Here is a 16075-nt window from a genome sequence, read left to right as displayed (position 1 = left end):
GTGGAGGCGTGTACATAGGGTGTGGTGGCAGACGGTGTCGAAGGTGACCGAGAGGTCCAGGAGGATGAGGGCCGCGGTTTCGTCGCTGTCCAGCATGGTCCTGATGTCATCGGTGGCAGCTATGAGGGAGGTTCTGGTGCTGTGGTTGCTGCGGAATCCGGATTGGGACGGGTTCAGGATGTTGTTGTCCTCGATGAAGTGGGTCAGTTGCCTGTTGGCAATCTTCTCGATGATTGTCGCCGGGAGCAGGGAGATGGGCCGGAAGTTCTTGAAGAACTTTGGGACCGCTGTGGGTTTCTTGAGTAGGGCGTTGATCTCGGCGTGCTTCCAGCTTTCCCGGAAGGTGGCGGTCTCGAAGAAGCTGTTGATAATCTTCTGGAGTTTGGAAGTGATGTTGCAGTTTGCTTTGTTGAAGATGTGGTGGGGCAGGGGTCTGATGGTGAGCCTGAGTGGATGGAGTTCATGGTTTTGATGATGTCATTGTCATTGTCCAGGAGAGCAGGAGGTTGTTGTGGCTGGGGGGTGGTGAGTCTGTGGTGTTTGTGGCTGTTGGGAGGGACTGGGTGTTGAAGCTGTCGTGGATGTCTGCGATCTTGCGGTGAAAAAAGTAGCTAGGGAGTTGCAAAGGTCTTGCGACGGCGGGATGTCTTTGGAGGTGGAGCTGGGGTTGAAGAGTTCTTCCACGCTATTGAAGAGCTCTTTGCTGCTGTGCGCGTTGTTGTCAATGCGTTCCTGAAGGAGGTCCTTTTGGTGGCTCGGATGAGTTGCGGGTGCTTGTGGCTGGTGTTCTTGAGGGCTGTGTGGCTGTCCTGTGTCTGTTTGTGGCACCACTTTTTCATGAGTCTTCGGCAAGTTCGCTAGGATTCTTGGAGGCCGGTGGTGAACCTTCTGGCCTTTCTGTTGGTGCGTCTATTTGAGGGTTTCTTGATCGGGGCGAGAATGGTGGTACAGTTGTCGATCCATTGCCTGAATTTGCGGTCGGCTGTGTCAGTGGTGTCTGTTGGTGGGTCTCGGGCGAGGGTGGTGATGAGCTGGTCCTTGGTGGCCTTGTTCCAGCTGCGGGTTGGGGTCCATTGTACCTAATGCCGTGGTGAGCCATAATTGGCTCACACAGAGGACACTGGGTTTTCACAAATGTGGAGTTGTGGGGTGTGTAGATGGGCCATGCAGAATGTGTTATCTTTTTGTGGTCCAGATGGAAGACAGTTCAAGATTAAACAAAGCATCAATTGTCTGGCACGATACATAGTGTACATAATTGTGTGTAAATGTAATAAATATTATGTGGGCAGCACCATACGCATGCTTAAAGAACGTATTAGTGAACACATGCGAGCCCTCAAACAAGCGGATACGAGATATCCAATGGCCATACATGCTTCCCTATGTCCAGCACAAGGTGACTATAAACAATTTGGCTTTTATGGCATTGAACATGTCCCACCGAATATACGGGGTGGGGACAGAGAACTCTTGTTACGTCGCACCGAAGCGACTTGTATCATGAAATTGAAATCGGTTAAGCTCGGGCTAAATATCGATCATGAATTACAATTTTTTTTAGGGAGTTGATTCAGAGAAATGAATTATGATCTAAGTTAGATACTGATTGTTCTGGAAGTATCTATTTCTGTTGTTGTGGAGATGATGGTGCTGAAACATTTGTGGGAGCAACTAGCCTTATGCATATCTATCTTATACATGCAGATTAATACTTCTAGGTGAAATAATTGATGTGATAAATTTTAGCAAGATGACTGAACATGCCAATGATATTGTATGCGGTATCTGACTAGGTGTTCACTTGTATTGAATTACTGTGGCATATTTTGCATTTGACCTTTTCTCTCTTTTTTTTCTCTACCTGGACCTTTTCTTCTTGTTGTCTTTTCTACTTTGCTTTTTTTTGGAGCATGTTCTTCTTTTTTCTTCCAAGTTGTGATGTACTTTATGTGTTAGAGGTGATCATCACGATTGAGATTGGACTGTCGCCACCTATCGTCACAATGTGATGAAGGATTGGGTTTTTGTGACGTACCATATGGAGGATTTTATGTGACAGTATAATCTTGCACGTATCTGATGCATGGGCACTGTGATGCGATGTTCATGCTTTCTCCCCGTACGGGCTGGTAATTACATGATTTGTACTAACCTGAGTAAAATTACCACTCAGTGCGATTTTGGGAGAACTATTGAGGTCTTATCCATGCACAAATTGTGTGGATTGGATTGACAAGGATCAAGACGAAAATCTTTTTGCTGTAGAGGGGTATAGCTTGTGCACTTTTTAACATTAGTGATCTTGCTATTGATAGTCAGTGACACATGACCTATATATGTTTAAATTGTGACATGGATTGTACTTGATTCGGTACAACCCTTATTCTATCTTACTCTGTAGCATTTTTGGATTTAGTTGTTTATTTTTCTGTTAAATATTATTATATCAATCTTGACACGACGAATATTAGACATGTTTTATAATAAATAGATTTCAAAAGGAGCGCAACATACATTGTTTTGGCTCCTTTGTGGTGACTTTATTTAGTGTGTTATAGGCGTTGATCGTCGTGTTTAACAGATTTTTGAATAAATTATTGCTCGTGTTTGTAGCGAAGTAGGTTGGCGTTCCAGCCTTTCACTTTTTCAGATGTAACGTAGCCTGTTTACGCTGCGCCAACGTTGACGTAACGTAATGGCGGCACATATGAAGAAAGACCGATGCAGGTAGGAAGCGTTGCATTTCCGGTTTATTGACCGCGTTTCTTCGTATCAAGCAGACACACTGGATTACTTGCACAGAATATTTTGTACTTAGGTGAGTTCCTGAGTAGATTAGGTTGGTCGGTATCGTCTGGGTTTATATTTTTCCCAGTGGTAATTGTACTCTGGTTATTAATTTTCTTACAGTGATGTGTACCTGATTATTGTGGCCTTACTCAGCTGAACAAACCCCGTTGTGTACTTTCACTTGGAAACCCAGTTATTTGGAGGTAATTGCATTTTGAATGGGCTAAATTTATTTATTTTTTGTTTGTAGATGTGCATATTGTGCTATGCTTAGTAGGAACTTTTATGCTGCACTCGTGTTTAGTTTGTTGATTGTAGTAGCGGTTCGGTTGTGTTCTGACTGCAATTCGAGAGGTATTCCCTGGTATTAATATCTTCAGAATGTGTCTGTTACCTCACACAATCATAGAAACATTGGTTCGTTTGTCGTTTGATCAACAGATTATAAGGTTACAACTTTCAGATACATGTTGGTATTTGTCTGGGCAAGCCCATTTTTTTCCTCTGTAGTCTGTTTGGAAAGATGTGTGACCCGTGCCCCTCGTTCTTCTTTTTTACGTTGTCTTACAGCATTTGGAATTTGCATGATAAATCCGTCCATTAGATGTATGTGGATGCGACACTTTGCGCCCTTAGCCGGGATGGATTGATCACCGGTTAAGTGGTAAGTTTTGCTTGGCCTGGTTATTTTTCATATCAGCTGGACCAACCAGGTCTGGTACGATAATGTATTGCTCTATTTTATGTTTTTATAGATTTATTAAGACAAAGAACTTCTGTTTCACGCCTGGAAAGGTAGGGTAAAAACCTCTGGTATTTGACTATCATGCATCTATTGGCTTATGGGGAGACCTTACACACAATTTCTTCCTCTTCTCTCACTGCGGTGTTTTTTCATTTACTCTTGTACTTGTTGTAATTTTTGGGGTTTGACTTCTATCATAAATAGACGGTTTGAATATGTCTGATTCTGACCCTGATATGACAACAATGTGGTGTTTTGTGACATGTTGTTTCAGACATCCTTTTTACCTATTCTGACTAACTTAGAATGTGACAAATTTTTTCTGTGATATTGTTCATGATCAATTGTATTCTTGAATATGTTTAGGAGTTTCTATATTGTCTGAATTATTGAGATTTTACTCCAAACTTTTTATGTACACTGGGACTTACTTGTTATGCACATGTTGAGTATAATTTATGATGTTGGCTGGTCTGTTTTTTACAAAGATGATATTGGTTTTTCACGCTGCGTGGAGCACTTATTTATTAGAAGTCGTCATCAATGTATATACAGACATTTAAAATTGTTGCTAAAAAGTTTGTATTGTACAGGGTTGTACCCTGATGAAACACGTGTCGGCTGGGCATTGTTATCAACAATAAATAGACGACTGTGAATCATCTAAGATGTTCCACGATCAATTTTATTTGGGAATCAAAGCATATGAAGATTTATAGCTGTTATGTTTGGTTGTAAACTTTGATGGCACAAATTGTGTGATACTCCATTTGTGTGTGCACAGGCTTATTGAGTAGAGAATGTTGGCACAGTTGTCGATCTATTGCCTGAAGTTGCGGGCGGCTGTGTCTGGGTCGGTGGTGTCTGTTGGTGGGTCTCGGGCGAGGGTGGTGATGAACTGGTCCTTGGTGGCCTTGTTCCAGCTGCGGTGTGGGGTCCTTTGTGGGTGGTGTTGCCCGGTGGGTTTCTTGATGGTGAAGTGGATGCAGTGGTGGTCAGTTCAGTGGAGGTTGAAGTGTGACTGAAGGTGCCGTGGTTGCTGGCAGAAAAGGTGGGGTCGAGCGTGTGTCCGGCGGAGTGGGTGGGAGTCATGACGAGCTGTTTGAGTCCGAGGTTAGCGAGGTTTTCGAGCAGGGCAATAGAGTTGCTGTCTTTGGCGTTGTCTGTGGAGCGTACGTGCTGACGATGTCGGTGATGAAGTCGCTGAAATGTGGCCGGGGTCCTGGAGGTCTGTAAACGAGGGTTCCTCTGAGGGTGGTGTTGGGATCAATGTGGATCTGGAAGTGCAGGTGTTCGGCGGCGCTGGAGGTGTCTTCGGTGCTAGTCGAAATTCTGAGGGTATTCCTGTGGACGATGGCGATTCCACCTTCTGGTTTGTCGGTGCGGACCCTTCGGGTGATCTTGTAGAAGTCCGGGATAGCTATGGCAATGTTGGGCACCGAGGAGGGGTTCATCCAGGTCTCCATCAGGAAGGCGACATCCGGAGAGGTTGAGTCGAGTAGGTCCCAGAGTTTGATGGCGTGCTTGTGGACGGAGCGGGTGTTGAGTAGTATGCATCTGAGATGGTTACGTCCTGCCCTGGCGGGTGGGGTAGGACATGCAGGTGTTCGGCGGCTGGTGAAGCTGCAGCTTTGGCAGGAGAACTGTCCTTGCATGAGATTCGGGGTGGCCTGGAATCTCATGGCCGGCGTTGAGTTCGTGGAGGAAGTTGGCATTGTAGCGGCGTCGGGTGTCGTGGCGCTCGCGGGGGCCAGGGGTCTGAGGTCTGGTGTCTGGCGCTGGCAGTGGTCCAGTCTGCCATTAAGTAGGGGAGGGGGGTGGGACTGGAGGTGGGGAGGCGGAAGCAGGGCTGTGTCAGAGGGAGTGGCCGCGGGGCCGCAGCGGCAGGAAAGGCTGCCTAGAATATGACAGAGGAAGACAAAATCCTCAAGTCAGGTACAAGGAAAAACTTAACTAGGCAAAATGTAACTAAAAACGAGTCAGGAGCAAGAAAAACTTAACTAAGCTAAATTAAACTAAAAACAAGTCTCCTATCAAGTCAGGAGAGGACCAGGTGGTGCTGGCACGGATGCGGCGGATTGCTGACGCAAACACAGGAGGTGGAAAGGCTCTTGCGCTGAGGCAGAGAGGCGCTGCAAGCGGAGCTGTTGGGGAGTGTGTTTGCCTGGACCAGAGGTCTAGGTGTCACACGCGCTCCCCCGCAGCGGCTGCCACTAAGTAGGGGAGGGGGCGGGACTGGAGGTGGGGAGCGGGGCTGTGTCGGTGGGAGGGGCCACAGGGCCGCAGCAGCAGGAAAGCTGCCTGGAATATGACAGAGGAAAATTAGTTGTTAATTAGTTATTTGGAATACCTGCGGGGTGGTCACTCTGGTACACTGCAGGACCTCATTTATGTTGGTGCACAAGTGGGCAGATCTGCATGGCAGATACATATTCCTGCATGAGATCATAGCCCGGGAGCATCTAGTATTCGGCCGCATTTATGCCCCACTGCCTTTGGGCCAGAGCTTCTTAGATCATTTTAGTGAAACTTTGGGGCTCTCTGCCTGATGGGATTGTGGTTGTTGAAGTCCAAATTAAAGACCCCGATGCATATGGTACGGTAGGTGGCTACTTGGAGGATACACTATCCCACAGACGCTGGCTACACCTTTCATTTCCACACCCACCTTATCATGCTCCAGAATAGATTACATTTTTATCCCGGGTCCTTCATACACAGAGTACCGTCGGCAATGACCTTCCCCGGAGGTCTGTCGGACTATTTCCCTGTGGTAGTTTAGTTTCTGCTAGGCCAGCATTGACACTCATTTAGATGGCGGCTTTCAGTGTGGCACTTACCAAACCAGACAGATCACATGCCTATTCGCAATGCACTCAAGGAGTACATCTCCCAAAATGAGACAACGGCATCCTCCACTTGTGTACTGAAGGAAGCTATGAAACCCATGATTCAGAGGGCAGACATTAGTCATTATACAGTGGAACGCAAACGAAGAAGCGTGCCTTATGACACTAGAGCGTCTGGCTCGAAATAGAAATTGGGTTGTGTCGCATGGGCAGCTTCATCTGATGTTGTAACAATCTCAAAGTGAGCTGATGGATGATGCACGTGGTGCATGGCTTGCTACACAGAGTAGTATCTACCAATGGGGCATTAAATCAGGGAGACTTCTCTATAGGTTATGCCAACAGGCACAAACCCATCCCCACTTCCGGGAATTCGGTACAGTGATGGCTCATTGGAGAATCGTCTGTCCTTAAATATATTATAGCTCTTTGTCAGAACAGAAGACCGCGTCACGTATTTTTTGTATAAATTCACTGGTTGTTTTATAGTTTTAGTAGTTTTAGTAGTCACAGAAACTAGGGCTATGATATACCCCTGTAGTATAAAAGTCTCCCTCGCGGCGCTCGTTCCAAGTATAATACGCGGTGTTCTGTTCTGACAAAGAACTATAATATATTTAGGGACAGACGATTCCCCAATACAAGACTTGGACATTTCTATACAACTTTTTGGTCGCCGTCTATATCAATAATCGAAGCCTTGAAAAAGTTTCTATGAAACAAAACACATGTCGGCTGCCGGTTCAACGCTTAAAAGGAGGATTGTTACACCAAGCTTTCTACTCCTGGATTATAATGTCACTGTTTTTTAAATTTGTGATTCAAGACTCTGTTATATATTCATATTACATTGATACGGCAAGAACTAAATTTATGTCCTGCTGGTACTTTAAATTGACTTGTTTAAACAACTGTATGAATTCATATTAAATTGAACAAGACTGCCGAGCTTTATATATCTGTATACTGTTTCCATTACCTTTCTTGTAATTGTTGCAGAAATTCGTTTGCATCTTCTGGGTTTTTCAAGCAGAAGTTCTGAAACATGCCAAGTGACTCTACATACCCAATCAATTCTGCAACTGATATGGTTCTCTTCAACAAAATCTTGGTAACTCTGTAAACACAATAGAGAATACAGTCTGTAGATTATGCCCATTATCCTGCACTGACAAAGTCATCTTCCATTAAGAGATATGATTCTAGTTGTAAACAGTGTAAGTTTGCAAGAGGAAAATAAGGCCGAAGTTATGTAAAGCATAAAATCCGGGGGAATTTATTTGCAAATTTTTCGCTCTTTGGGTAGCAAGAGACTAAGGACACTGGCCTTTAAACCAAAGGCCTAAGTAGGAGTTGGTTTATCATGGAGAATCCTCAAATTGCTGATTGCAATGTTAAACCTGTACGAGAAAACAATTGTCAGATTTCCCTCCCACGCATGTAATAAAATGCAGAAAACACACAGGGGCATATTATCAAGAAACAGCGTTAAAATTATCGCCCCTTTAGCGGCAGAAAACTGGCGCTAAAGAGGCGATAATGGGCTTGATAATATGCCCTTGAGAATTCCCATAGAAGCCCATGTTCTGGTGTCAACATGGGCTTGTATTGAAATTCTCTGAGGCATATTATCAAACCCATTATCGCCATTTTAGCGGCAGTTTTCTGTCGCTAAAGCGGCGATAATTTTAACATGGTGCTTGAAAATATGCCCCACAATGATTTCAACTTCTAATATATTGGTATTCCAGAAGTAAGAACATTTTACAGTACCCCTTTTCCTCATAAATGTAAATCTGATTCTATGTTTAGAGTATAATCATATTTCTGAATTGCCTAACACACAATCAGTAAAAACTGAACAAATTGAATTGATTCCATTTTTTAAACCAGTTTGGATATCTAAATAAATCACAAAAGGTTCCGCAAGATTGAGTAATTTTTGTGGTTTCAAATTTTTGGTGAATGCACAATTAATGCCTATAGACAATTACATACATTATATTTACAGAAATATCTCACAGGGCTAAAAATTGTAGAGTACCACATAAGCAGTTATGTTGGTCATGGAACTGCACCTGCTTGTGTGTACCTTTCCCTGTGAAACTTCTCTCCTATGATCAGAGAATTAACAAGGTCATAAAAAGTTGGAGGAAAACTACTGAACAAGTTAAAAGTAAACAACTCCTGCCAACACGTTGCTATGTCTGTGGAATGCAGAAAGACCTGTGGTCAAATGAAGCTTCTGTTACAGTAGAGAAAGACGAGAACCATTTATATCTGGAAAAAAAATTCTGTGGAGATGGAGTTGTGAGACACCTCTTCAACAAAATGAACCTTCGGATTGCACTATGAGACCAGTAATAATGAGGGTTTCAGGATTTCCCATGGCAACTAATCTTGTCAAATCTATGAAAGACTGGGGGGAAACTCTAAGTCCATCTGGAAAAAAGCACTCCCATCGGGAATGGAATTCATCTCACTGGTGTTTGATATTTTCAAGAAATAATGTGGAATACTATATTGGGACTAATCAACTAAAATATAATACTTCAAAGAGCCCTTCTCATCTAAAGCTTCCAATGATATCCCACTGTTTATTTGTTACTTTAAAGTACCAAAGGTAAAGCATTTGATTGAAGAGTCCATGACTAATCCCCCATGAAGGCTGACTCAGCCTGAGGCAACTTTCCTTTATATTCTAACATGTTGCTGTTACTATCCTATTGTTTTTGATGACACTGTGTTTACTTTCATTGTTTTAATATTCCTATCTTCTGTATCTAATTGAATACTATTTGTGAAAACATGCCTCTTTTGCTTGATTACCAACACTGCATGTGGTATGATCCTTCTGGTTTCTCAACTCTAGAGTACTTCTGTCCAGTTCCAAGTGTATTTTTTCCAACTTCTAAAATATGGAAAAATTGGCTAACCCTTACTTTGCATATTTAAATTTTCAATAAGGCTATAATATATGCTATAAGAAAAAACACCAATGTTATAGAAAGTAAATGTCATCTACAAATTGGCACACCTACAGTGGCATTCACTAGGCTGACAAGGAAAACATGGCTTCACTCCTACTTGGGTAGCTTTTAAACCAAGAGGCAGACCTGCCAAAAAAAAACTTCTGACAGGAGGAAAAACCTATGTAAGTCAACCCATAATAGAGATTGTTGTGTATAAGACAGGGAAGTTGGTATTTAAAATATGAACATGTAAGAATTTAGGGGGTCATTCATTACGATGGCGGATGGACTCGAGTCCCTTAGTGGGAATAGGGCCCACCCTATTGCATGTGGCAGTCCCGCACTCCAAGTTAGGATGCAACCGCTACCATGGTGGTCGCACCTTGCAATTTAACATTGAGACGGGCCTGACACATAGGGCAGTGAAATATAGGGGGGTACCATTGGCCAGTGCACCAACACCTCCCACCAACAGAAAGGGGGGCCACAAAGGGTCCCTAAAACCAATCACCGTCAGCCTTTCCATGGCATCGTAAATTGGCGGACAGTGCCTGCTAGGCACGCCACCATTTTACGGATGTAGATCGCTCCACCAGGGAATCGGAACAATTGCCTGTGGTGGTTCCGTGGCGGGCAGTCTTTGCGCCCATCGCGGTCGCGTTCTGGATCCACCCGCCATCCTAATGTGGCAGGCGGTGAATCCACGTTCGATGGCAGAGGGCTCGCCACTGCACGCTGGCGGTAGCGGGCCTTCCCCCATCATAAGGACCCCGTTAATGTTTGCACATCCCTACAGTGAGTAGCTTCTGAAAGCTATATTCATGTAATGGGTGTAGCCAGTTCTAAAATTAAAATGTTAAAGTGCAGTTTATAGGAAATACACATTTTCTGCATTTTCAAACCAGAGTTTTTTAATTGTTTTTACTATTTTTGCTGGCTGAGAACTCTGTGTAATTTACCCTACTAACAACCTGTGCTCCCCCATTAAACATGGTTAAATTGTATTCTTTCTGATTGGCACATTTACCTTGACTCTAAATCCCTAGTAGATGGTGTATAAAATGCAACCAGGGCCTGGAACTAAATGTCACTTATAAATTGCAGCACACTTCAGCGCGTATGGTTTCAATGACTACTGTGGGCGTACAAACATGACTTCAGGCTGTGTAGCATGACTACAATTTACAGTATAAAACCTGACTTATGACCTATAAAAATGACTCTTTTTTTACAGATGAAGACCTCCTTTTTTTATGTGTTGTTAAGGCAGCCGCGTGTACACCTTATAGCACCCAAGGCAGGGTGCATGGAATTTAAAAGCAAGACAAGACACAGTGAATATTACCATGTACCTACAGTGTAAAGGCCTAAATTGTAGCCCTGTGTAGAAAGCCAGAGTACAGATGAACATAATAATGTTGTATCTCAAGAATAGGACCAGCCAGAAAAATAATGGCACTACTATTTTTAAAGTCCAAAGTTAGACTTTTAATAATATTAAGGTAATGTAACTTTTAGAAAATTACCTTTACTCTGTCTTGAGCTCCTGGAGGCTAATTTACATTAACTCTCCAGCAACTGCTAGCATGTACTTGGCATAAATGAGGTGTGAGCTAGGTGTGAAATTCCTCCCACGAGCTACACAATAGGTTTGACAAATAAACCAGAATGGGCAGGGCGGACTCCTCTAAGCTCAGCAGAATATTCAAAGTGGGGGCTGTGGTTATCCTATTGGCAAATTAGTATAAAACCCTACCTGACAAGCCTGTCTGAAGCACATGCAAAATGTTTGTTCTCTGAAAGGGATCAAATAAGACAAGAGAATATTTTTTATCTCTCTTCTGTCTGGGCACTGAGGAGCCATGCTTTTTTCACTAGATGTCTCTCTCCTGATTTGTTAGCTCATGGGCTCAACATCGTCTCCTATGCCAATGACACACAGCACATCCTCTCCCTCACCAAGAAACCCAACATCACGAGGTACAACTTCCAAGAAGAGATGAAAGCAGTCGCAACCTGGATGAAGAACAGCTGCCTAAAACTCAACTCGGAGAAAACGGAAGTCATCATCCTTGGCTCTACCCCCTCCATATGGGACGACTGCCCTCGGAAACCTACCCACCCTAATGAGCCATGCAGGTAACCTCGGCATTATACTAGACTCATCACATATCATGCATAGCCAGATTAACGGTATCTTTTCAGCATGCTTCAACACCCTTCAAATACTACGCAGGACATTCAAGTGGATCCCCCTGACTCCAGGAAAATGGCCACTCATGCACATGTCACCAGCAGACTGGACTACAGCAACGCCCTCCGGAATCAACAAAAAACTCCTTTGCAAACTCCTGACCATCCAGAACGCCTGAGCCAGAATCATCCTCGATATACCATGGCACAACCACATCACCCAACACCTCTGTGACCTCCACTGGCTCCCTGTTGGAAGAAGAATAACTTTCAAGCTGCTCACGCATGCCTACAAGGCCCTCCACAACACCGGAATCCAATACCTCAACCCTTCCATGCACCCAAGAGAAACCTCCACTCAGCCGACCTCTCCCTAGCCACTGTCCCACACTTCTACAGGACCTGACCAGGTGGACAATCTTTCTCCTACCTCATAGCCAACATCTGGAATGATCTCTCCTTCACCTCTGACGAAGTCCAACACTGCACCAATTCAGGAAGAGATTCAAAACCTGGATCTTCGAATGACCCCAACAGAGCTGCTCACTCCCACTCATCAGTGCCTTGAGACCCTAAGGGGTGAGTTGTGCACTGTACAAAACCCTGATTGATTGATTGACTGATTGGTGATGAGTCCAGTGCCTGCTACAAACTGGATCTTAGTGGTGGATGTAGGAATAAAAAGAGGGGATAGTTGCCTCCAGGTACATTTACCCGATTGGAAGATAGTACCTAAGAATCAACCTGACCTGCTAACTGGTGCCTACCACAAAGTGGTATGCAAAGTTTCCTCCTGAGAACACATTATGGGCATGCAGAAGAACAGAAGAGGACTAGACCTGCTTTCTGTGACCTGAGAGGAGTCCTGAAGGACCAAACCTATGCCTGTAGATTAGGCTTGTGGCTAAGGGTCAATGGTTTGACTTGAAGTTCCAAATGCGTTAGCATGGAAGGGACTGAAAGTAACTTCTTTTGCTGCTGCAGCACACTTGTTGCACATCTGCCCACTTGTTTGCTCGCTGCTTGCAACTTACCCATCCTGGTCGCAGTGGCAGCATTGCCTAGATGTCTAGGTGCTTGGACGGATGGAAGAGCTGAAAGGGTGCTGGCCAAAGAGGAGCTTGACTGCCAGAGCAACTGAAAGCACCGACACTACCAGTGCACTGGGGCATGTTGGAGTGGCAAAATAACTGGGCCCATGGCACATGGCTCAGGCATCTCTTCGCGTCTTGCCCCCTTCCTCCTCTATAAACGTGCAACATCACAGCACTGCACAAAGTGCACCATTCCAATCCCACAACTCGCCTGGCCATGTGAGTAGATTGAAAATGTATAACCATCGATTTGAGGACTGACTGCACAATAATGGTCCAGCTATCTCTTTTAATCCTTTCAACCCACCGACACATTATTGTTATGCCAATACCCTGAAAAGTACTGAAGGGATTTACTCCAAACCAAGCAACAGCACTGAGTAAAGCTTACTTTCATTTCAAGGTTAATACATTTCCTTCCAGGGTTCCATTCAATTGTGAAGGGCAAAGATTCCTATGGGAGTCAAAATGGCTGCTCATGTTTTGACCATTCTTTTAAGTATACCTTTCTTGGTGGTTTTGCATGAAACTGAAGATTTCATAAGTAAGCTCAACACGGTGGGCCCGATTCACAAAGGTAATTTGAGATGAAAGTCTAACCTTATGACTTTCGGTATTCACAAAGGGCATTACAAGTAGTAAAGTTATACTCTTGCCTCAGTTAAACTTAAGTTTTGGTCTTAAGTTTAACTGAGACCAAAACTGAGACAAAAGTATAACTTTACTACTAGTAAATGCCATTGTTGCAGGGATTCTGCTTATGCACAGAACTATGCACAGGAAACCAGGACCTCAGTGAATTGTGGTGTACCAAAAACTCACCTCAGAACCCAGAACCCCTTATCCGACCAGCATCAGTGTCCCATTCGTTATCCGAGTTTTATCTCGGCGGTCCCAATGTATAGACAACCCAGAACAAGCGACTTAGGGTATTCTCAGGAATGGTGGGAATCAAAAATCCCTGTTCGTAAATATTCTCATATCAGTCCACAACAGAATAAACAGAGACACGGTAAAGTTTAAAGAGTTTATTTTATAAACCTCGTGTCCTCAGATGCAGTACTTTGGCTAACATAAGCAGACAAATGATTAATATCAAAACCATCAGCATAGTTACAATACCATAGAGAATGAAAGGAGTAATCATAATAAAATGACAGTGGATGTCAGCCACCTTCCTTTTGCTAGTAAACTAATATTATTATTATTAGACTAATAAAAGGTCTCTAGGCTTAAATGGGGAACCCCATACCGTAAAGATTAGCTTAGTGGAATCACATCACAGGATCAGCTAGACTCTGCTCCTGGGAAAGCTCTTCTTCCGAATGTGTGCAAAACATGCAGCACTGCAATATTAAAAGCACTCGACTTTCAGGTATTTGCAGCTGCGTGCGTGTTATGGCTAAATAGTGGGCCGATCAACCTGAACCCAACAACATGCACAGTCTAGCGACCCAGACTGTTACTTTACACAATGTTCAGACCAAGGTCACTGCTCACTGTTAGTGATGTGAACAACAGACAGTTCTCATTTGAAGCAAAGTCGAGCAAGCATTTCTCAATTAATAACATGTAACTACAGTGTCGTGTGCAAAAGCAGCAAAAGCGGCAAGATGGCTTTCTAACATCTAACGCGGTTGTGCTAACTTAGCATTGTACCTATATAAATAGCAGTCTTCACTACACCATTTGTGAATAACGGAAGTCATAAAGTTCGACTTTTGTCTTAGTTTACCATTGTAAATGGGGCCTGGTAAGTGTATGCCAAGTGTTGTGAAGATCGGTAAAACTTAGAGGGGACTTGTGTAATATTTGATTGCAGACTTCTCTTTTTCTTAGCTTGCCTACCCCTTCTTTTAGGAAACTGAACCTGAGATGCCTGCACTTTGCTTAATATGCTAAGAGCCTATCAAGTTTCATTATAGAGCACCAAAGCTATTAGGGCATGAATTTGCTTTTGCCCTCCCTTTCACTGTTGCTCCCTGTGATGGATCTGCACAACGCTTGCTATAATTACAAGCAAATCAGACTATGTATATTTAGATTCATCAAAAAAATGTAATTATTTGCAAATTAATACATTTGTATACAACAAACTGCCTCAGAATTCAATGCTCTGAAATCAATGTTATCAATACAGTTTGAGACTGAAATTGACACTGATTCTCTACGTATGGAATTGGATATAGTGGAGGATTTGGGTATAAATAGTGGCCTCAAAGCGAAATCTAAATTTATACCAACAGGGACACACCAAAATATCGACATCTTTCATGAGAAGGTCAGCCGAGGCGTACCTGCACGCATCCAGGACCCGCTCCACCCCCCGCGAGAACCCCATTGACTGAACCGTGTGCCGCCTGTAATGAATTAATTTCCCGGCACCGGAACCCCGCCTCCATACATTGAGCAGGTTGGACTTAGTCCGTTACTCCAGCAACTGGTTTCTATCGAGACATTCACTGCAGATTAATTTCTCGGCACCGGAACCCCGCCTCCATACATTGAGCAGGTTGGACTAAGTCTGTAACTCCAGCCACTGGTTCCTATCGAGACATTCACTGCTGTGGCGAGCACACCGTTGCATCTTCCTTAAATGACGACAACCCCATTACTTAACCTCCCATATGCTCAAGTTCATATGCTCACATTTGTCCTGAAGATGAACTCAAATAATTGAGTTCGAAACGTCATCGACCTTACGCAACTTGAACCTTTTTTGTACTGATTTAACCAAGAAAAAATGGTTCTCTATTGTTGCCAATGCGATGTTCCTTTTTAAAAAGTCCACCCTCACCTGCATGTCACGCTTTTTGTCACTAAATATGTGAGCACTTGAATTCAACCTATGTACAATAAATAAGTGTCATATATTGACCTTTCCTGTCCCCTGTTTCTCTATATTAAGTATTATTCTCCCGTATGAGTCTTTGAACCTATACAAAATCATCCGCCCTCCTAAGGGTTTCTCTTTGCACTGGACCTTCTTAGGCCATCCCGAACCATTGTTTTCTTCCACATACACAAATTACAGGCATCACACACCAGAACGGGTAATATGACATTTAACCTGTCCATGACCGAAAATCAGGCACTTAATGAGTTAAGATCCAACCCTACACTAGTCATCCGTGAGGCTGACAAAGGGGGCAACGTTGTTGTTATGGATAAGGTTGATTACATGGGGGAAATTGAGAGACAGTTAGCGGATACCACCTGTTACAGGAAACTAACCCTTAATCCCATCAGACCGCTATGTAATTATATCAATACTAAATTGTTTGAGTGGTGGGAAATTGGCCTCTTAGATGAAAAGGAATATGGGTATTTGACTGTTATTGAACCCTCTTTCCCATGTATCTACGTCTTAACCTAAGTCCATAAGGGAGGCCTTTTTCCACCTGGCCGACCGATCATTTCTGGTATCAA

General features: G+C 43.6%; 1 protein-coding gene across 6 annotated transcripts in view; it reads right to left on the bottom strand.

The window, feature by feature from the left end:
- The window catches only part of LOC146809212 (putative methyltransferase DDB_G0268948), a 520756-nt gene that overhangs the window by 25718 nt on the left and 478963 nt on the right, over positions 1-16075 (bottom strand). For all 6 annotated transcript variants that reach the window (XM_085614316.1, XM_085614312.1, XM_085614313.1 and 3 more), the window contains one exon: positions 7367-7504. In XM_085614316.1, coding sequence (XP_085470442.1) covers positions 7367-7504 — 138 coding nt within the window. The remainder of the gene's footprint in view (positions 1-7366; positions 7505-16075) is intronic.

This window comes from Triturus cristatus, chromosome 7 (genome assembly GCF_964204655.1).
Source record: "Triturus cristatus chromosome 7, aTriCri1.1, whole genome shotgun sequence".
Lineage (NCBI taxonomy): Eukaryota > Metazoa > Chordata > Amphibia > Caudata > Salamandridae > Triturus > Triturus cristatus.
This window is presented reverse-complemented; position numbering and strand designations above follow the sequence as displayed.